Raw genomic sequence first — 24005 nt, 5'->3', positions numbered from 1 at the left:
AAATTGAGTGCTCTAGCAGATAGAGCTTTTTCTATTTGTGATCCTTCTACTGAAAGTGTATTCATTCCATGGCAATCTTAGACATTCTTTTGGCAATTTGACTTAACAATGTAAGTTCTCTCATATCTAAAATATTAGGTGGTTTGTCTTCTGTTTTTAATGCTGTGTTTGTGATTTTAGTGTGTGAGGGGTTAAAGATGGCTTTTAGATTTTTTGTCTGATAAAGAATGGTTCCTGGCTATCCTGGGAAGACTCTTTTAGATCCCAGGTGTAGTTCTAGACAAATTATGAGGCGCTATGTGCTTTTGTGAATTACTATATCTAAGCTGAAAGGTACTTTTGCAATGTTCCTTGAGTTTAAAGCCTAAAACTGCTTTTCCAAAATATGGATCAGGGCTGGGAAAGGCAGCTTAAGGTCAGTGGGAAACACTGAAGTTGACTGGAACAGTGTGGTAACACTGAAGCAGTATGATAGAATAGAAAGAAACCTGAGCTCTGGAATCAGACCTTGCTTTGAATCCCAGTTATGCAATTTATTAGCTATGTGCTTTTCAGCATATAATTTAATCTTTCTGACCCTTAGTTTCCTTATCATCAAAACTGAAAGGATAATACCATCTTTCAGGGATACTGTGAGAATTAGATAAAAGAATGCATGTAAAGTAAATACTTCAACAGAGCAAGTGCTAAATATAATATATAAAAGTACTTCCTTTTCCAAATGTTGGATATCCCTGATTGGCCTCATTTGTCTGAATAATTTGCAATATTTTACAAGTTTGGCAGTTTGTCTAAAGTTAAATTCTAACAACAATAATAAAAGTTCAACATTATACCAATATTCAAATGATAGATAGTTCTTACACACAAATGATTTATCATTAAATGGACCACTAGCAGGAAGGAAATTTGTGAACCCATCTATTACACAGGATCTCTTCCACAGATTTCACTGTAACTGTATCAGCAAAAGTACTGGTAATATGACTCATGGGCCACAATGAAGCAATGACCTTGTATCATATTGAAAACTATGTTATTTGTTAAGATGGAATTATATCTGTAATTTACATGTTAAAATGGAATCAACTTTAATGATGCATATCATTAAAAGCTGTTCAATTCTTACCTGGAGGAATATGCAGCTTAAAAAGCAGCTTAAGCTTCTCAGTAAAACTTCCATTGTACATTATGTCTGTTCAATAAAATTCAATTGCAAATAATCATGTATCCAAAGAACATTTGATCAATTCCAACAACACAGATTAATTAAGATACAGATATTAGCCAGGAATTAGGATTCAGAAACCTTCTGTTACTTAAACTAACAGTGAAACCACCCAATCAGCCAGATTCTCTTGAGTGTATAAACAAAATACCCTTTAACAGAGGGATAAAATGCTCTCCTGCTGATCTCCCTTTCCACAATCTCAATTCTTTTTTTGGAATGAGGCTTTAGCCTCATTTGAGGAGAGAACTCCTCCTCTTCAAGGGGGCAATTCCTGACAAGATAGCATCTTGGGATGTCTGGAAAAGCAAAGGAATGATAAAACTGGTGGACTATCTACAGGTACAACATGTTTGTTGGATATTTCTCTGCTACTTTTCTAGGCTATGTGGTTGAATTTTTACTGAAGGGGAAGTCCTCCTGAAGCATCCATGTGCCCAACTGTAGGAAAATTGGGACATTCTCTCTCTTCATGTTAACTATTAAAATATCCCTATCTAACAGCTTGCTTTTCTGGGAGGGTTGTGGCAAAATGAGACCAATATATTAGATTTAGCAACAAACACATTAAAAAGGTTGTTATTGTTAAAGTTGGAGAAAATCTATCACAGGGTGATAAAATCTGACTTAACTGGTAATAATAGGCAACAGTATTTTAGGGGTACCTTTATTTATTGCTTTAAGAGGAGAAAATTATTGGACATCATCCTACCAATTGCAGAGGAGAATTCTTTGAAGTTTATAAGGCAGTCAGAGTTTTCATCCAACAATCTGAATGTCCATAAAGCTAGTGAGTCTCTGTTTGCAGAATGAGCCCAGGGACTCAACAAGTGATACAACACTCTAAACTGCTGGCAGTCAATCTGATACTGTTCCAAATACGGCAGACTAGGGTCATGATGCTTCAATACTGGATGACTCAAATGCCAATAATAAGAAAAAAACAGCTCTTTCTATCAAAAACAAATGAAAAAAGGAAAATCATTAAACCAGAAAAAGTAATTTCATAAGATTTTTTTTCTTTTAAACATATCTACTAAAATAAAATATTTAAGAGTGGTTGTGATAAAATTCTATTAACAGTATTATTTTTCATTTAAAGAAGGACAACAATACCTTAAAGATGACATAGAGTTCATCCAGTTCATGAAGGCTCAATTTCACATCTTGTGATACAACACGCAGCTTTAAAAAAATTAAAAGCAATAATTTAGAATTTAATACTTCAGTATAGAAATTCTATTTGAATCCATTTAGAAAGCTCTCTGCCAAAATAAATTATTGTTCTTCTGACTTTTTAAAGGAATTACAAAGTAAATGCACCTATTTTACTCTTTCAAAAGGGTGTACATGAGCTATAGTTCAGTTTTACTCTGATACGTGGTACTTTAACCTTTGTGTCATCATACCCAAAAAACACTGCCAAAGACAGCCACTTAATGTCTATAAATATAAGCAAGTCTATTCTAAGTCTCATTCCATATATTCCTCTCCTGCCACATAAGCAACTTGTCAAGTCATCATCTGGGGTTGTCATTAAACACTTCAAAGACACTGGGAGATCTACATTTCCTCTCTGGGCCAAAAAATTAACTCCAAGAAGAATAAGTACCAATGATACAATGATTTTGGTATTTAAGAAATTTAAAAATAAGGGTAAAGATGACCCAGGAATTCTACTTCTAGAAATTTACCCTAAGAATACAGCAGCCCAGTTTGAAAAAGACAGATGCACCCCTATGTTTATCGCAGCACTATTTACAATAGCCAAGATATGGAAGCAACCTAAGTGTCTATCAGTAGATGAACAGATAAAGAAGATGTGGTACATATACACAATGGAATATTATTCAGCCATAAGAAGAAAACAGATCCTACCATTTGCAACAACATGGATGGAGCTAGAGGGTATTATGCTCAGTGAAATAAGCCAGGCAGAGAAAGACAAGTACCAAATGATTTCACTCATATGTGGAGTATAAGAACAAAGAAAAAACTGAAGGAACAAAACAGCAGCAGAATCACAGAACCCAAGAAAGGACTAACAATTACCAAAGGGAAAGGGACTGGGGAGGATGGGTGGGAAGGGAGGGATAATGGTGGGGGGTGGGAAGAAAGGGGGTATTATGATTAGCATGTATAATGTGGGGGGGAGGCACCGGGAGGGCTGTGCAACACAGAGAAGACAAGTAGTGACTCTACCGCATCTTACAACACTGATGGACAGTGACTGTAATGGGGTTTGTGGGGGGGGGACTTGGTGAAGGGGAGAGCCTAGTAAACCTAATGTTCCTCATGTAATTGTAGATTAATGATACCAAAAAAATAAATAAAAGCCTGTACCTTGCTCTCCTAAAAAAAAATAATAATAAGGGTAAAGATAAAGGATAAAATTAATGAAACAGGGGACACTTAAAAAGAAACAATGGTAGACTCAATGTAAAACAAAGAGTTGGTAATAGTATAAATAAGTAAAATAGACAAATATATATGGCAAGTGTGATAAAAGAAAGCACAAACATCACTGAGAAGTAAAAGGGTAATATAAAAACAGATATAGAGTTATTAAAAGCATCCACCAGATAGAAAGTAGCATTAAATATATGTTGAATGAATTCCCTAAACTTTATACCAACATATCTGATAGTCTAAATGAAATGGATAATTCTCTAGGAAAATATAAATGACCAAAATTAACTCAGGAAGAACAAGGTCTGAATAGACACAACTGAAAAGATCATCAAAAATCTGTCTCCCACTAAAAGGTACCAGATTCAGATGGTTTTAGAGGCTTATTCCTCAAACTTTCAGGTAATAGATAATTCCTATGTGATCTAAATGATTCCAAAGCATAGAAAAATATGATTTATTCCAAATTCCTTCTGTGATGGGAGCACAACTCTGATATAAAAACTAAAGTTAGCACATTCACCAAAAGAGAACTGTAAGCCAATGTCATTTTAACATAGATGTAAAGAACCTAACTAAACTATTTAGAAAAATTATCAAACAGAACATTACAAAATAATATAATATGACCAAATATGATTCATTGAAGAATTCAACAGAAGTCTAACATTAGGAATTCTTTCATTTATCACATTAATAAAAAAGAAAAATATATAATCTCAAGGTGTGGAAAATTAATATGCTCAAAGTTAACACAATATTGAATTTTAATAAAATGTCCAAAACCTCTTAACCTAGAAACTGAATGGAATTCACTAGTTTGGTAAAAGTCATCCCTCAGAAATCAATAGTAAATACATTGGAAAAAAGATGGCAGTGTGAGTAGTGTGGTGGAAATCTCCTCCCAAAACCACATATATTTTGAAAATACAGCAAATACAACTATTCCTAAAAGAGTGACCAGAAGTAACAGTACACCAGCCAGTCTACATCTGAGGGAAGTTAACATGTCATGGAAAAGGGTAAAGTAAAAAGCCATGACCTGGTGGAAACCAAGCACTCCCCCAACCCCAGCTCATTGGAGGGAGGAAAAGAATCAGAGCGGGGAGGGAGTGGAAGCACAGGACTGCTAAATACTGAGCCGTAGAAATCTACCCCGGGAGCACAGACCCACAGTGCATGGTGCTCTGGAGATTGGAGGGGCTGAAAAGCAAAATCTGAGATTAAGACTGCAAACAGGTTTCCACAACTGGCTGCCCTGGGACAAAAGAAAAACAGCAGCTTTAAAACTCTTAAAGGGGCAAAGGTTTAGGGAAGGAATAGTTGGACAAAATTATCCTGGCACACTCAGCCCAGCAGGCTGGGAACTTTCAGGAGCTTCAGCTGCCCTATGCCCCTGATTGGCAAGGCAGCCCCAAGGTCCCTCACCATGGTAAGAAGCCTGCCGCTCCTTGCTCCGCACCGGCACATGCGCGCAAACTGGCTGTCCCCATCATTGCTGCAGACAAGCTAGAGGGCAGCCTCGCCTATGGGAACTACATGGCTTCATGCAGAGTCTTCTCCCTGTGTGTGGCTATTCAGCCCAGACAAGAGGCTGCTTAGTGCATGCGGTGGACAGGCACAGACAGTGAAGGCAGGCACTGAAACTGGGAGGCACGAAAGGGCTTTGTTCTCATGGCAGAACCTGCACTGCTCACCCGTGACCCCTGCCAGTGCCCTGGGCCAACCTGAGTGCCGGCCCACCCTGCCCACGGCAGTTTAGGGGATTAACCCAGAGGCTGCTCCCTGTGCGCGGTTAACTAGGACGGACAGCAGAGACAGGCACTGAGACCACGAGCCACGACAGGGGTTTGTCCTCATGGCAGACACATGCACCACTCACCTGCGACCCCCATCATCATCCTAGGCCATTCCCAAGGGCCACCCTGACCATGGCAGTTTAAGCAATTAACCCAGAGGCTGCTCCCTGAGTGTGGTTAATGAGCACAGACAGCAGAGACAGGCGTGGTGACCAGCAAGCAGAAAGGGACTTTGTCCTCCCAGCTGACACCCACATCACTTGCTGGTGACCACTCCCATTGCTCCAGGATTATAAAAAGGCAAAAGAACCTTGTTCAATCCAAAATCTCTCAAATATCACAAAGAGGGCTCGGTGAGACTGAAATCACCCATCTGCCTGAAAAAGAACTCAAAATAAAAGTCATAAGCATACTGATGGAGCTATAGAAAAATATTCAAGAGCAAAGGGGCAAATTCAGGAAAGAGACAACTGTAATGGAACAAACAAAGGAGGGATTTAAAAGCAGATTAGATGAGGTGGAGGAGATTGTTAATGGAATAGAAATCAGAGAAAAGGAATACAGAGAAGCTGAGGCACAGAAAAAAAAAAGGACCTCTAGGAATGAAAGAATATTAAGAGAACTGTGTGACCAATCCAAACGGAAAAATATTAACATAGACAGTGTCACTGAGGAGGTAATTGCTGAAAACTTCCCCAATTTGGGGAAGGAGATAGTCTCTCAGGCCATGGAGGTACACAGATCTCCCAACACAAGGGACCCAAGGAGGACACCAATACATATAAGAATTAAAATGGTAAAGATCAAAGACAAGAACAGAGCATTAAAAGCAGACAGAGAGAGAAAAAAGATAATCTACAAAGGAAAACCCATCAGGCTATCATCAGATTTCTCAGCAGAAATTTTACAGGCCAGAAGGGAGTGGCATGATATATTCAATGCAATGAAACAGAAGGGCCTCAAACCAAGAATACTCTATCCATCGAGATTATCATTTACATTTGAAGAAGGGATTAAACAATTCCCAGATAAGCAAAAGTTGAGGGAATTTACCTCCCATAAACCATCTCTACAGTGTATTTTAAAGGGACCTCTCTAGACAGAAGTATGCCTAAGGCTAAATAGCTGTCACCAGAGAAAATAAAGCCACAGCAAAGAAAGTAGACCAACCAAATACTAACTAAATGCAAAATTAAATCAGCTACCCACAAAGTCAGTCAAGGGATACACAAAGAGTACAGAATATGACACCTAACATACAAAAAGTGGAGGAGGAAAAAAAAGAAGGGAGAGAAAAAAGAATCATCAGACTCTTTATAATAGTGTAATAAGTGAGCCAAGGTAGACTGCTAGATAGTAAAGAAACTGCCCTTGAATCTTTGGTAACCAAGAATCCAAAGCCATAATGGCAATAAATATATATCTACTGATAATCACCCTAAATGTAAATGGAATGAATGCACCAATCAAGACACAGAGTTTCAGAATGGATAAAAAAGCAAGACCCATCTATATGCTGCCTACAAGAGACGCACCTCAAACCCAAAGACATACACAGACTAAAAATAAAGGGACAGAAAGTAAATTTCATGCACCTAATAGGGAGAAAAAAGCAGGAGTTGCAATACTTGTATCAGACAACATAGACTGCAAAATAAAGTAAAAAGAGACAAAGAAGGACATTACATAATGATAAAGGGGGCAGTCCAATAAGAGGATATAACCATTATAAATATCTATGCAAGCAACACAGGAGCACCTACGTATGTGAAACAAATACAAACATAATTAAAGGGGGAAATAGAATGCAGTGCATTCATCTTAGGAGACTTAAAACACTCCACTCACTCCAAAGGACAGATCAATCAGACAGAAAATAAGTAAGGACACAGAGACACTGAAGAACGCATTAGAACAGATGGACCTAACAGATATCTATAGAACTCTCCACTCAAAAGCAGCAGGAAACACATTCTTCTCAAGTGCACATGGAACATTTTCCAGAATAGACCACAGACTAAGACACAAAAAGAGCCTCAGCAAATTAAGAAAGATTGAAATTGTACCAACCAACTTCTCAGATCACAAAGGTATGAAACTAGAAATAAATTGAATAAAGAAAACAAAATGGCTCACAAGCATATAGAGGCTTAACAACATGTTCCTAAATAATCAATGGATCAATGACCAAATTAAAACAGAGATCAAGCAATATATGGAGAGAAATTAAAACAACAGTGCAATGCCCCATCTTCAGTGGGATGCAGCGAAGGCAGTTCTAACAGGAAAGTATAGAGCAATCCAGACCTATTTAAAGAATGAAGACAATCCCAAATGAACAGTCTGAATTCACAGTTAATGAAACTGAAAATAGAAGAACAAATGAGGCCAAAAGTTAGTAGAAGGAGGGACATAATAAAGATCAGAGAGGAAATAAATAAAATTAAGAAGAATAAAAAAATAGAAAAAAATTAATGAAACCAAGAGCCGGTTCTTGGAGAAAAATAAACAATATAGATAAACTCCTAGCCAGATTTATCAATAAAAAAAGAGAATCCACACACATAAACAGAATCAGAAATGAGAAAGGAAAAATTACTAAGGACACCACAGAAATACAAAGAATTATTAGAGAATACTATGAAAATTTATATGCTAACAAACTGGATACCCTAGAAGAAATGGACAACTTTCTAGAAAAATACAATCTTCCAAGACTGACCCAGAAAGAAACAGAGAATCCAAACAGACTTATTACCAGCAATGAAATTGAATTGGTAATCAAAAAACTACCCAAGAACAAAACCACCATACCAGATGGATTTACCGGTGAACTTTATCAGACATTTAGAGAAGACATAGTACCCATTCTCCTTACCTTAAACTTTTCCAAAAAATAGAAGAGGAGGGATTACTTCCAAACTCATTCTATGAAGGCAGCATTACTCTAATACCAAAAGAGGCAAAGACACCACAAATAAAGAAAATTACAGACCAATATCCCTGATGAACATAGATACAAAAATACTCAACATATTGACAAACTGAAATAAAAAATACATCGAGAGGATCATACATCATGATCAAGTGGGATATATTCCAGTGATGCAAGGTTGGTACAACATTTGAAAATCCATCTATATCATCCACCACCTCAACAAAAAGGACAAAAACCACATGATCATCTCCATAGATTCTGAAAAACCATTAGACAAAACCCAACATCCATTCATGACAAAACTCTCAACAAAATGGGTATAGAGTATATAAAGACCTCATGTGCCTCAACAATCAAAAAGCAAATAATCCATTAAAAAATGGGCAGAGGATCTGAACAGACACTTCTCCAAAGAAGAAATTCAGATGGCCAACAGGCACATGAAAAAGATGCTCCACATCGCTAATCATCAGAGAAATGCAAATTAAAACCACAATGAGATATCACCTCACACCAGTAAGTATGGCCCACATCCAAAAGACAAACAATAACCAATGCTGGCAAGGATGTGGAGAAAGGGGAACCCTCCTACAGTGCTGGTGGGAATGTAAACTAGTTCAACCATTGTAGAAAGCAGTATGGAGGTTCCTTAAAAAACTAAACATAGGAATACCATTTGACCTAGGAATTCCACTCATAGGAATTTACCCTAAGAATACAGGACTGCAGACTCAAAGACATATGCACCCCTATGTTTATCATGAACAGTATTTACAATAGCCAGGATATGGAAGCAACCTAAGTGTCCATCAGCAGATGAATGTATAAAGAAGATGTGGTACATATAGTCAATGGAATATTATTCAGCCATAAGAAGAAAACAAATTCTATAATTTGCAACAACATGGATGGAGCTAGAGGGTATTATGCTCAGTGAAATAAGCCAGGCAGAGAAAGACAAATACCAAATGATTTCACTCATTTGTGGAGTATAGCAACAAAACAAAAACTAAAGGAACAAAACAGCAGCAGACTCACAGAACCCAAGAATGGACTAACAGTTACCAAAGGGAAAGGGACTGGGGAGGGTGGGTCGGAAGGGAGGGATAAAGGGATTAAGGGGAATTATGATTAGCATACATAATGTAGGGGGGGCACAGGGAAGGCAGTATAATACAGAGAAAGCAAGTAGTGACTCCATAGTATTTTACTATGCTGATGGATAGTGACGGTAATGGGGTACATGTGAGGACTTGATAATGGGTGGAATCTAGTAACCACAATGTTGGTCATGTGATTGTATAGTAATGATATCATAAAAAAAGTTTTGTATAAAACCACTGCATATACATACTAAACAATAATCCAAAATACTAGAGGCATTCCGATTAAATTCAGTAAGATAAGGAAATCTGCTTCCATTCCTATTATTTAATACCTCTGTAAAGATCCTACCCAATACAATAACACAAAAGACCTAAAAGAGGTATAAATCTTATGAAGGGCAAAAACTCTAATATTAAAAATAATATGATTGTCAGGGGTTAACATCCAAAATATATAACGAACCCACACACCTCAACAAACAAAAAGCAAATATCCCAATTAAAAAATGGGCAGAGGATATGAACAGAGAATTCTACAAAGAAGAAATTCAGATGGTCAACAGGCACATGAAAAGATGCTCCACATCGCTAATTATCAGGGAAATGCAAATTAAAACCACAATGAGATATCACCTCATACCAGTTAGGATGGCAAACATCAAAAAGACTAGGAACAACAATTGTTGGTGAGGATGTGGAGAAAGGGGAACCATCCCACACTGCTGGTGGGAATGCAAATTAGCTCAACCATTGTGGAAAGCAATATGGAGGTTCCTCATAAAACCTAAAAATAGAAATACCACTTGACTGGGGAATTCCACTCCTAGGAATTTACCCGAAGAAAACAAGTTCTCAGATCCAAAGCATCCCTATGTTTATCACAGCACAATTTACAATAGCCAAGATATGGAAGCAACCTAAGTGTTCGTCAGTAAATGAATGGATAAAAGAAGATGTGGTACATATACACAGTGGAATACTATTCAGCCATAGGAGGAAAACAAATCCTACCATTTGCAACAATATGGATGGAGCTAGAGGGTATTATGCTCAGTGAAATAAGCCAGGTGGAGAAAGACAAGTACCAAATGACTTCCCTCATTTGTGGAGTGTAACAACAAAGCAAAACTGAAGGAACAAAACAGCAGCGGACTCACAGACTTCAAGAAGGGACTAATACTTACCAAAGGGGAGGGTTGTGGGAGGTTGGGTGGGGAGGAGGGAGGTACTATGAGTAGTACACATGGTGTAAGAAGGGTCAGGGGGAAGACAATGTAGCACAGAGATGACAAATAGTGACTGTGGCATCTTACTACACATAGACAGTGACTTCAATGGAGTAGGGGGGAGGGACTTGATAATATGTGTGAATGTAATAACCACAATATTTTTCATGGGAAACCTTCCTAAGAGTGTATATCAATACCTTAATAAAGAATAAAGACTCAGAAAAAGAATAATGATTGTCTATTTACAAAACTCAACAAATGCAACTGAAAAAAAATATTAGAATCAATGTAAGTCAGTAACATAGCCACTGAATATAGCAACATATGTATATCCATAGTTTTTGTATATAGCAATTAAAAAATTAGAAAGTGTAAAGGAAAAAAGATCTCATTCATATTAGCAAGAAAACTATAAAATACATAGGATTAGATAAATCCAACAAGAATTTCATAAGATGTATATGATGAAAACTATAAATGCTTACTAAAAGACATTTATAAAACCTCAAGGAGCTAGAAAAAGAACAAAGCCTAGTTAGTAGAAAGAAATAAATAATAAAGATCAGAGTGGAAATAAGTGATTTATAAAACAATACTTGAGATCAATGAAACTAAGGGCTGGTTCACTGAAAAGATAAAATTGATGAACCCTTTAGCTAGACTAATGAAGAAAAAGAGAGGACTCAAAATCACAAATGAAAGAGAAGTTATAACTGATAGCACAGAAATACAAACTATTGTAAGAGAATCTTATGAAAAGTAATATGTCAAGAAATTGAACAACCTGAAAGAAATGGATAAGATATTAGAAACATGCAATCTTTCAAGACTGAACCAGAATGAAAAAGAAATCTGAACAGACTGATTACTAATGAAACTGAATCAGTAATGAAACAAAAAAATTGTTACCAAAAAAAGTCCAGGACCAGATGGCTTCACCGGAGAATTCTACCAAACATTTAATTCTCAAACTATTCCAAAAAATTGTTAATTCCTATACATCTCGAACTATTCCAAAAAATTGAAGAGGAAGGAGAGTTTCCAAATTCATTCTATGAGGCCAGCAACACCCTGATACCAAAACCAAAGACACTATAAAGACAAAGAAAAAAAATGAAAATTAAACACCTGTATCTTTGGTGAATGCAGATGTGAAAATCCTCAACAAAATATGAGCAAGTGGAATTCAAAAATACATGAAAAAGCATTCACCATGACCAAGTGGAATTTATTCCAGAGATGCAAGAACGGTTCAATAACCACAAATCAATGTGATACACAGCATTGAATAAATGATTAAAAACTATATGATCATGTCAACAGATGCTGAAAAAGCATTTGACAAAATTCAGTATCTACTTATGATCAGAAGTCTTAACAAAGTGGTTATAGAGGTACATTATGTCAACATAATTAAGTCCACTTATGACAAACCTACAGCTAACATACTCAATGGTGAAAAGCTGAAAGCTTTATGTCTAATATCAAGAACAAGACAAGGGCGCCAACTCTCACCACTTTTATTCAACATAGCATCAGCCATCAGACAAGAAAAAGAAAGAAAAGGCATCTAAATTCATAAGTATAAAGTAAAACTGTTACTACTTGTAGATGACATGATATTATATATAGAAATCCCTAAAGTCTCCTCCAAGAAACTATTAGAATTAGTAAATGAATTCAGTAGTCACAGGATACAAAATCAATACACAGAAATCTGTTGTATGTCTATACAAAAATAATGAACTAGCAGAAAGAGAAATTAAGAAAATAATACCATTTACAATTGCATCAAAAAGAATAAAATACCTAGGAATAAATCTAACCAAGGAAGTGAAAGACCTGTACTCTGAAAACTATAAAACATTGATGAAAGGAACTGAAGATGACATAAATAAATGGAAAGATATTCCATGCTCATGGATAGGAAGAATTAATATTGTTAAAATGGCCATAGTACCCAAAGCAATCTACATATTCAATGCAATTCCTATCAAAAGACCAATGACATTTTCCATAGAACTGAAGTAAATAATCCTAAAATTTGTATGGGACCCTGAATAGCCAAAGAAATGTTGAGAAAGATGAACTAAGCTAGAGATATCACACTCCCTGATTTCAAACTATACTACAAAGCTATGGTAATGAAAACAGTACAGTACTAGAATAAAAATAGACACATAGATCAATGGAAACAAATAGAGAACCCAGATACAAACCCACACTTATATGGTCAATTAATATATGACAAAGAAGACAAGAATATACAATGAATGGGAAAAAGATGGTCTTTTCAATAAATGGTGCTGGGAAAACTGGATATCTACATGCAAAAGAATGAAACCGGATCACTTACTGTCCTACACCATACATAAAAATAAACTTGAAATGGAGTAAAGACCTAAATATAAGTTATGAAACCATAAAACTCCTAGAAGAACACATAGGCAGTAAAGTATTAAACATGAGCATTAGCCATTTCTTTTCTGGATATGCCTGGTAAGGGAAACAAAAATAAACAAGTAAGACTACATCAGTAAAAAACTACCCAGCAAAGGAAACCATAAACAAAATAAAAAGGCAACCTACCGAATGGGAGAATATATATGCAAATGATATATCCAATAAGGGGCTAATATCCAGAATATATAAAGGACTCATACAACTCAACACCAATAAAACCACAAATAACCCAATTAAAAAATTGGCAGAGGATCTGAAAAGACATTTTTCCAAAGATGACATACAGATGGCCAACAGGCTTAAGAAAAGATGCTCAACATCACTAATCATTAGGGAAATGCAAATTAAAATTATAATGCATATCACCTCACACCAATCAAAATGGCTAGTATCAACAAGACAAGAAAACAAGTGTTGGCAAGGATGTAGAGAAAAGGGAAAATGCATACAATGTTGGTGTAAGTATAAATTGGAGCAAACACTATGGAGGTTTCTCAAAATACTAAAAATACTCTAAGACCCAGCAATTCCACTTTTGGGAATTTACCCAAAGAAAACAAAAACTCTAATTTGAGAAGCTATATGTACGCCTATGTTTATTGCAGCTTTAGAATAGCCAAGATATGGAAGCAACCTATGTTTCCATTGATAAATGAGTAGATAAAGATGTGGTACAAATATACAGTAGAATATTACTCAACCATAAAAAGAATGAAATCTTGCCATTTGCAACAACATAGACGGACCTAGAGAGTATTATGCTAGGTGAAGTAAGTCAAAGACAAATACCACATGATTCCACTTATACGTGGAATCTTAAAAACAAAACAAATGAACAAACAAAAAGGCAAAACAGAAATAGACTCAAAAACTCAGATACTGACTAGCAGTTACCAGAGGGGAAGGGGATGGAAAGATCAGCTAAATAGGTGATGGGGATAGAGAAGTACAAAAAGAGAGAGAAAGACATCATTAAAATAGATATTAGAAAATAATTTTAAAAACTTTACCAGATTAAAAATGGACTATAATGCCACAGTAATTAAAACAGTGTGCTGGTGTTGTAGCACAAAAAGACTCCAGGAATAAACCCACATATGTGTATGTGTATTTAGCATATGAAAAAGGCAGAGTACAGTAGAGTAAGGATGGATTCAATAATGGTATTCTAACAATGGGCTATTTCAGTTGTAAAACAGCAGCATTAAAATCCTATTTCATACTATAAACAAAATATATACTCTATATTAAAGATCTAAATGTTAAAAAAACCAAAGGATTACCAGTACTATAAGCCAACATAAGAAAGTATCTTTATAAGTTATATCATTTTATATAGGGGAGGCCTTGCTAAGTTTGACATGAAACCCAAACAACATGTAAGCAAAAAGATTTGACTTCATAAAAATTTGTAACATACACTCTGAAATACACCATAAAGAAAAAAGAAAGAACAAAATTGGGGGAAATATTTGCCACAAATATAACTGACAAAGAATTAATACTACTAATATACAGAGAGCTCCTAGGAATCAATAAGAAATAGACAAACCACCTCATAGAAAAATTGGCAAAGGATATGAATAGGCAGTGAAGAGAAGAAATGAAAAAGGTTAATAAACACATGCTATCAGTAAAATGAAAATGTGAGGTTTAATTTTTTAATCTATCAAATTGGCTCAAATCAATGATTTTTAATATCTGATTAAAAATATTAACTTTTTGGGTCTGAGTGGGAAAGGGCATTCTTACACACTCTAGGATTCTAATTTGGTACAAATCTTTCAGAGGATAATTTGATGGAACCTGTCAATTTGTAAATGGACACATTCTTTGATCCAGCTTACACTTCCAGGAATCTACCTTACAGAAATATTCTTACAAATGTGTAAGAATAGATCTACAAGGCTGTTTAGATAAGGTATTACTTGTAAAAGCAGAAAAACAGAAGAAACATAATAAATGTATATCAACAAGGAATAATTATAAGTTACCATATTCATAAAACAGCATTCTATTCAGTACTTGAAGAAAATGAGGTAGCTCAATGGACAGATATGCAGTGACAATGATATATTTCTGAGTGAAAAAAGTAAGTTGAAGAACAAAGTAACAGGTGTGATCTTGTTTTAAAAACTGTATTACACCCCACCCAAGTACACATACATACACACTTATGTCTATACATATACCAGAAAAAGTTTTGGGAGAATATATGCCAAACAATTTTAATATTAGTAACTCTTGGGGCAGGGAACATTTACTTTTTTACATTTCTGTAATATTCGAATTACTTACAATGAGCATGCATTACTTAAGTATTTTTTTAAAGTTAATATACAAAAACTAAAAAAGGGGGCTGTGTACTATGTCACAGTAAATCACTTTATTATTTAACTGAAATCTAAACCTGGGATTATCAGAAATGTCAATCTTCCGTGATTTGTATCTCTGAGGACTTGGTTTTTAAGCAAGTAAGTTTACAGAAACAATACATGCTTATGATAAAAGCTCTAACAGTACAGAAGGGTATACAGCAAAGTAAAACTCTTCCTCTCTGACCAGCATCTATTAATCTTATCAGAGACAACTAATTTATTAGCCATCTGAATATTAAAAAGGAGAGTATTTAAAACACACTTTTTATACCTTTTACACTTTACCTTAGGTATCTAAGGAAAATAATATATATCAGCAGCATCAACTACATTGTATGTCAGCTGTTTTAACTGATGAAGCACATCACATACATGTTATGCATAAACTCCTATGTCATAGTTTTCAATATCAAATAACAAAATATTTCAGAGAAACCAACATAATTCAACCTGAAGAAAAAAACATATTTCTTCTAAAAAATTTACAGTAAGCAAAGCTGAGGCAAGAATCTACCTCAGAAGTGTGGTTATTTTCATCTTCTTCACGCAAGAGTGACTGTTTTTTAAAGGATGTTGATGAAACAAAGTTACTCCAATTGCTTTTCCCCCATTGGGTTTGTGGGTAGGATACTCACCACATTCTGCTTTGTCGTTTCCTCTAGGGTCTGTATCACATACAACCTATTTCGACAGCGCATGCTGTATATATCTTCATAGCGAATATTGCCATATTTCTGCAAGAAATATGATTTCAGTAGATACTCATTCATGATAAACATCCATTTCTCTTACAATTGAATTTCATCAGACTCAATTCTCAGAGGCCTTGGTTCTATTTCTAGCTATTTTCCTACTGTTGTTCAGTGATTATGCAATTTTTACCTCCCACATTTCAGTTTTTCTATGTAACTGGAGAGAATTCCATCTACTATGGGTCTAGACTAAGTACAAGAACATTGTTAACATTCTCAGTCTTTACGAAGAGAATAATTTTCACCTTTCTATACAGTGACAGGTATTTAAAAGTGGCCATTATTTATGAAAGCAGGTGAATATATTTTTATTTAATGAAAAGCAAACTAAAGCAGAGGTTATAGAACCTAGGAACAATTCACAGAACTCATTTTTATACAGTGGAATATTACTTAGCCATAAAAAAGAATGAAATCTTGCCATTTGCAACATGGATGGACCTTGAGGGTATTAGGCTAAGTGAAGTAAGTCAGACAAAGACAAACTACTACATGATTTCTCTTATGTATGGAATCTGAAAAAAACAAAACAAACAAAACAAAACCCAGACTCATAGAGAACAAGAGTGGTAGTTGCCAGAGGGTTGCAGGTTATGGGAGTGAAATGGGTTAAGGGGATCAAGAGGCACAAACTTGCATCATAAAATAATATAAATTAAGTAATAAAATATAAAATAATATAAAATAAGTCATAGGGATATAAAGTACAGCATTGGGAATATAGTCAATAATATTGCATTAACTGTGTATGGTGACAAATGGTAACGAGACTTATTGCGATCAGTTCACAATGTCTATAAATGTTGAATCATGGTGTTGTACACATGAAACTAATGTAATAATGTATGTCAATTATACTTCAAAATAAATAAAAAGTGAAGATGGATTTTAAATTATATTTTTACTTGTATTATCTTACTCTTAATATACCACTAGAGATACAACTATAGTATTAATCATTTAAAATACACCGTATTCATTATATTTATGGAATAAAAAATACATACCTCATTTGATTCTCTAATCAAATCTGTAATATCCACTCTAACATGACTGCTTTTTTCATCACTCACATTTGAACCCTGCTGAACACTTGAAGGCAATGGGCTATCCTTATTAGTGACATTGTCAAAGAACCTATCCAAAAGTGAGAGTAACACAGAATTACTGGAAGTAAAATGCGCAGAAAATGACAGCTAATTTCTCCCTAGTTAGGGTTAATTCAACTGAGAGGACAAGGGATGGTCTTATGAAGAAATGGAATTTGAAGATGGTTGTGAGTTAGGAGGACACAGGAACACGTAAGGGGATGGTGAAGAAATTATTTCAGAAGTAGGAAGGGAAGCATGAGAGAAGTGAACAGGCTCAGAGAGTACTCAAGAAATACCACATAGCCCAGTAAAGATGGAATATAGGATAGGTATGTAGAAGCATGTATGAAAATATAAAAGAAGTACATTGAAGACTTAACATAGAGTTCTGAATGCCAGACTGAGGTGTTTATATTTTACACTGCACATAATGGGATTTGACACATCATTACAAAATTTACCCAAACATTCATTCATTTAACATACACATAGTGTACACATACATACACAACACACATGTGCTCCAAAACAAAACAGCATTCATAGAAAAGGCACTAGGAAAATAAAGCTCAGCCTACCTGATTAAAACCACTTGGAAACCAGAACAATCACCCCACTGGATATTTAACATTACTAACTACCTCTCCCCGCTCAACTTACTTTTACACAATGACACTAAAGTGCAAACTGGGACTATCAAAGTCCCAGCATACCGAATCAACAATATTAGTGTAAATGCATATGAAACCCAGTGGTTTACTTCAAAGTGATTTACTCTTGTTATATTCTATGTGGAAACAGAGGAATGGACTTTAGGCCTAGCTTTTTCATTCAACGAGCTTTGTGATCTTTGGCAAATTGTTTAAAGTTTCTAAGAAAGGGTTCAGTTTCCTCATTTCTAAGTAAGAGGATTGAAGAACACAGTCTCTTTAAGAGGATCTCCAGATTTAAATGTTACGCTTCTTACAGTACCTGTTTAAAGCTGTCACGGCTTCAGCATCATCTTTACATGCCAGCAGTTTGTCTAAATTATAGTCAAGTATTGCCAATCCCAGTTGTAGAATGGCCTTTATTCCATCATAGAAGAAACAGTCTACCACATTCACTGCACTTTCAATAGGTAGCACACTAATAAAAAGTGTGAGGAACCATGATAGAGAAACTGAGGAAAAGAATGTCATATCAGTCATGTGTTCTGTCAGCTGGAGAAAGTGATCCCTGATAAGTTCTTCAAAGACTGCTTGATCTACCAAGGCTCCTGGAGAATATAAAAAAATTTTTTTAAAATGAACACCTTTCAAAAGGACTTGTTTATGATACCGTTTCACGTCTTGTTAGTATGCCAATATATCTAATTTCTCATCCTTACATTATGAACTCCTGCAGTGCCTTTTCTGTATTTCACACGTTTATTTGCTAGCAGTGTCATGCATGAAGAAGCAACTGAAAAAATTCAAATTCATCTGAATATTTATTGAATCCTTATTATATGCAGAAATCTATAATAGGTGCTATAAGAGATACACCAATTAATTAAATGCTCTCAACTTTAAAGAGCTTAATATTTAGTAGAACTTGAGATAAATACACAAAAAACTGTAATGAAAGACAATACAATTAATAACCTGGCCATGATACTGAAGGTAGCAAGGAGAGACCACTTATGGGACTTAAGGTAGGGGGATCATAGATATATAAATATTTGATGACTGAAAAAATTATTTTATAATTAACAAACCAAGAACTTGATCCTACTTTCCAACCTTGCAAATATCTACAGGCATACCCTGGAGGTATTGTGGGTTTGGTTCCAGAGCACTGTATAAAGTAAATATCCCAATAAAGTTGAGTCAAATGAATTTTTTGGTTTCCCAGTGCATATCAAAGTAAGGTTTACACTATATTGTAGTAACTGCAATACCATTATATCTAATAAACAATGTATATACCTTAATTTAAAAATTATTGCTAAAAATGCTAACCATTACCTGAATTTTCAGTGACTTGTAATTACTGATCAAAGATCACCATAACAGATATAATAATAATGAAGAAGTCTGAAATACTGTGAGCATTACCATAATTTGGTAGAGACACAAAGTGAGCAAATGTTGAAAAAATTGCACCAACAGATTTGCTCGATACAGGTTTGCCACAAGTCTTCAATTTGTGAAAAACACAGTATCTGTGAAGTGCAATAAAGTGAAGCACAATAAAATGAGGTGTGCCTGTATATAATTAATGTGAATGTGGAGATTTTAAGCTGTTTAAAAATCTCTCATCAAGTAACTATTACAAATTTTCTAGTAGCTCTGGGTACTTCAGATCACCATTGTTTTAGCAATACAATTATTGCTATATAAAAAATTAGAGACCACAAATTTAAAATTTCTATTTTAATAAGAAACAGACCAGGTGCTTTATTTTTAAAGAGGCAACATATTTATCAACCTTTCCAATCATATATTCAATACAAAAAAGCTCTTTATGAGCATGTCAGTGAATATGACATTTTGATATTGCTTGTATTTTGTATATTTCAAAACATAAGTGATCAGTTCTTCCATTGGACAGACAAGAGCGCTATCAATTGTTTAGAAAAGAAATATGTGTTTGTGTATGTGTGTGTGCGTGTGTGTTTTTTTTACCAATGATTCGACGATTAAAATAATCAGGCAACATTCGTTCACATACAGCAACCAGAAGCCAAAAAGCTTCTTCCTCTTTTGCATACAAAAGCAACACTGAAGTCAAAATGTTCATTGCCTAGAATTCATAGAAAAATAAAAAAAATTAATGTTGTTCAGGAAAAACTGCATTTCTTATTCAAACATAGTAGTTTTCAGCAAAAACAACTATGAGAATAATCATAAAGGAAATGAGATCTCTGAGTCAGTCCAGAGCAAAAAGTCAGGTGAACATTTGCTAATCAGTTATACAGTAAATTCAATGAAAATGAAGCAGTAATTTGAATATAAAACACAATAAATAAAAACTCTCTGAGACTAATCTTAATGAGTAAGAAATTTTAATTATCACAAATCTGGGGCAAAAAACAAGAAATTTTCAAGAACATACTAAAATTGGAGAAACAATCTGTATTTTCAATACTTACAGAACAATCCCTTAGATGTTCATCCTCAATTGTGTCCAAAACTAAACATCTTTTTCCCCTATTAATTAGGATTCTTTTCTTTGCTATCCTAATTTTGATGATGCTAGAAATCCTTTACCTGTCACATCCAATTTGTCTTCATATCCTAGAGTTTATTCTTAACATTTGGCAGCAGGCCTTACGATAAAGGTAATAAACCCTTAATGTACAGGCATGCCTTGGGGACATTAGAGGTTTGGTTCCAGACCATTACAATAAAGCAAGTTGAACAAATTTTTTTGGTTTCTCAGTGCATATAAAAGGTTTATACTAAACTATAGTCCATTAAATGTGCAATAGCATTATGTCTAATAAAATGATGTACATACCTTAATTAAAAAATGCTTCATTGTTAAGAAATGCTAACCATTATCTGAGCTTTAAGCAGCTCATAATCACTGATTATCATAACAAATATAGTAATAATGAAATTTTGAAAAATTGTGAGAATTACCAAAATGTGACAGAGACAAGAAGTGAGCAAATGTTGGAAAAATAGCACCAACGGACTTGCTAGAAACATGGCTGCCATAAACTTAAAATCTGTACAAAAATGCAGTACCTGTAAAGCACAATAAAGCAAGGTGTGCCTGTATAGAATTTGAAAAGAATGGGAATGTGTAAAGAAAATTAAATCTCCTGTATCCTACCTACCCAGAGATCATCACTGTTAACAAGTTGACAGGTTTTTGTTGTTTTTATTTCCTTCCTTTTTCCCTTTCTAGAATTTTGAACAAACTGTACATTAAAGTTTGATTTTTTTCACTTAGCATTATATTATACATTTTCAATACCATTACATAAGTCTTCTAAAACTTTTAATGACTGTAAAATAATCTAATAAGTTGAATATACTACAAATTACTTAACTAGTCTACTATTGCTAGACATTTAGGTTAATTCCAATTTTTCACTATTACATATAACATTACGCTATATATATTTGTATATAAATCTTCATCCACATGTTTTACTGTTTTCTCAGAAAATATATATAGAAATGAAATTATTTGGTCAAAGAATATTATTTTTGTTTTGATATTTATTGAAGTATAGTTGATATACAATATTATATTGGTTTCAGTGCAATAACATACCTACAAATAGAAATTTCTACCTATTTCACTCTAAACCCCTTTCCCCTATGGGAACCACCAGTTTGTTCTATTTATGGGTCTATTTCTGTTTTGTTTGATCATTTGTTTTATTTTTCAGATTCCACATATAAGTGAAGTCATGTAGTATTTGTCTTTCTCAGTCTGACTTATTTCATTTAGCATAATACCTTCTAGGTCTATCCAGTTGCCACAAATGGCAAGATGTCACTATTTTTTATGGCTGAGTAATATTCCATCGCATGTTTGTACCACCTCTTCTTTATCCAGAGAACATTATTTTTAAATTACTTGATATTACTGCCAAATTGTATTACAGAAAGACTGCACCAACTTATATATCTGACCAACAGTGTTTGAATGTTTATTTCACTGCTTCTTTGCCAATAATAAGAATTGTAATAATTGTAATTGTCTTTGCTGACTTATTAGTGAAAATGCTATCTCATAGTTTTGATTTAAACTTCTTTAAGGTTGACCTTCCTTTCTTAGGCTTAGTTTTCAATCTGTATTTTTTGTTTTATGACATATCTTTTCATGTCCATTGCTCATTTTTACATTTTAATACTTTTATTTTATAAATAAATACTTTTTAATACAGATTTGTATATTAAGTATGGCAGTCCCTTGACAGATCTGGCACAATACGTGACCCCAAGCTCAGGTTTTTTTCCCCTCACCTTAATGTTCAAGAAGCCATCATGGATGGGGATGTCAGTGAAAATGGCAAAAATCAATCAGAACCAATTTTTCAGAACTCTGAAAGTTAACTAAAAGCTTACAGCAATTCAATAAGCATTTATTTAGTAAAATGACTGGATCTCAGTAAAACAAGTGAGGTTTGTGACATTTTAAACTGCCTTATTACCATGCTCCCTCCTCAGCTTCACAGTAGCCTTAAAAATGAACACTGAACAGTCATGGGAAACCATGAACACCAGGTGCATGGGAAAACCAGCACCTGGCAGCCACCAGCAGAAGAGATTGAGATTGCAACTACTTCAAAGACCCATTCCCAGAGAATTGTCATTATTTGACCTGTCTGGTGGTTTCCTGGATGGCCCCACTCATAAGGCTGTCTTTAGCCTGACAGCTCACCCAAGGTAAACAGCCTTTCACCCAGTGTTCTTTGAGAACAGAGGCTATTTTTTAACATGTAGCTGCCTGAGGTAGTGGGTAACAGTTGGGCCAAACAATAGGCTAATAAATGGTTAAAATGAAAGCTGGGAAAGAGATATGCATGGGAGGGGGGGGGTCTTTGGAAAACTCTGAAATATTCCCAGGAATCTAGAAGGGTCCTGTGCATGATATGGCTTCATGCATGCCCAGAGCAGTATGTATGCTCAGGAGAGAATAAAAAAGTCCCTACACTTTCATCTCTGGCTAATCTTGAGGCTTTTCACAAGCAGAAAATGACAGATATAGAGAAAAACAGGGAAAAATTAACAAAACCAAAAGCTAGTTCTTTGAAAATATTTTTTAATATTTTAAAAACCCTGAAACACATTTAGTTTAACGAAAACGATTAGAGAGAGGGCTTAAATTATTAAAATCAAGAAATAGACAACATCACCTACTAACCTTAACAGAAATAAAAGTATTATAAGGGAAAATGATGAGGAGTGGTATGTTAACAAGTTAGATAATCTAAATAAAATGGAAAACTTCCTAGAAAATCAGCAACTACTGAGACCAATTCAAGAAGAAACAGAAAAATTTGAAGAGACTTATGAAAAATTTGAAGAGACTTATAACAACTAAAGAGACTGATTTAGTAATACAAAAACTTTACACAAAGAAAACTCTAGAAACAGATGGCTCCATTGGCAAATTCTACCAACCATTTAAGGAAGAATCTTAATACCAATTATTCATAAAACTTTAAAATAGGAGAGGAGGAAACACTACCCAGCTCATTCCATGAGACCCTGATACCAAAATTGAAGACATCACAAGAAAAACTATGGGTCAAGATATTTTATGAATATAAACACCAAAACCCTAAACACAAAATGTTACTGAATCCATTAACATATAAAAAGGATTATAAACCAAGACCCAGTGAGATTTATCCTGGGAATATAAGAATGGTTCAACATAAGAAAATCAATGTAATACATGGTATTACTATAATAAAGGGAAAAAATCATGATTATCTCAAAAGATACAGAAAAGTCATTTGACAAAATCCAATATTCTTTCATGACTACAAAGAAAACCTTAACAAAATGGTATTATAAGGGAACTTCCTAACCTGGTAAAGAGAATCTAAAAAACCCCATTGCTAATGCCAAACTTAATGATGAAAGAATGATTGCATCCCCCTAAGATATGTAAGTTAGG

General features: G+C 34.6%; 1 protein-coding gene across 5 annotated transcripts in view; it reads right to left on the bottom strand.

Moving 5' to 3' along the window:
* The window catches only part of TBC1D8B (TBC1 domain family member 8B), an 81022-nt gene that overhangs the window by 7466 nt on the left and 49551 nt on the right, over window positions 1-24005 (bottom strand). For 2 of the 5 annotated variants that reach the window (XM_036991435.2, XM_073227342.1), the window contains exons 11-17: window positions 20042-20159; window positions 18366-18651; window positions 17310-17439; window positions 16186-16284; window positions 2345-2413; window positions 1941-2181; window positions 1130-1195 (exon numbers count right to left, since the gene is read on the bottom strand). In XM_036991435.2, the coding sequence (XP_036847330.1) occupies window positions 1130-1195; window positions 1941-2181; window positions 2345-2413; window positions 16186-16284; window positions 17310-17439; window positions 18366-18651; window positions 20042-20159 (1009 nt within the window). Of the gene's footprint in view, window positions 1-1129; window positions 1196-1893; window positions 2182-2344; window positions 2414-16185; window positions 16285-17309; window positions 17440-18365; window positions 18837-20041; window positions 20160-24005 lie in introns of those variants that run through there. The other 3 variants (XR_005053905.2, XM_073227344.1, XM_073227343.1) reach the window with 3 other exon arrangements.

The sequence above is a fragment of the Manis javanica genome, chromosome X (assembly GCF_040802235.1).
Source record: "Manis javanica isolate MJ-LG chromosome X, MJ_LKY, whole genome shotgun sequence".
In the NCBI taxonomy this organism is placed as follows: domain Eukaryota; kingdom Metazoa; phylum Chordata; class Mammalia; order Pholidota; family Manidae; genus Manis; species Manis javanica.
Note: the sequence above shows the minus strand (reverse complement) of the source record. Positions and strands in the feature narration are given on the sequence as shown.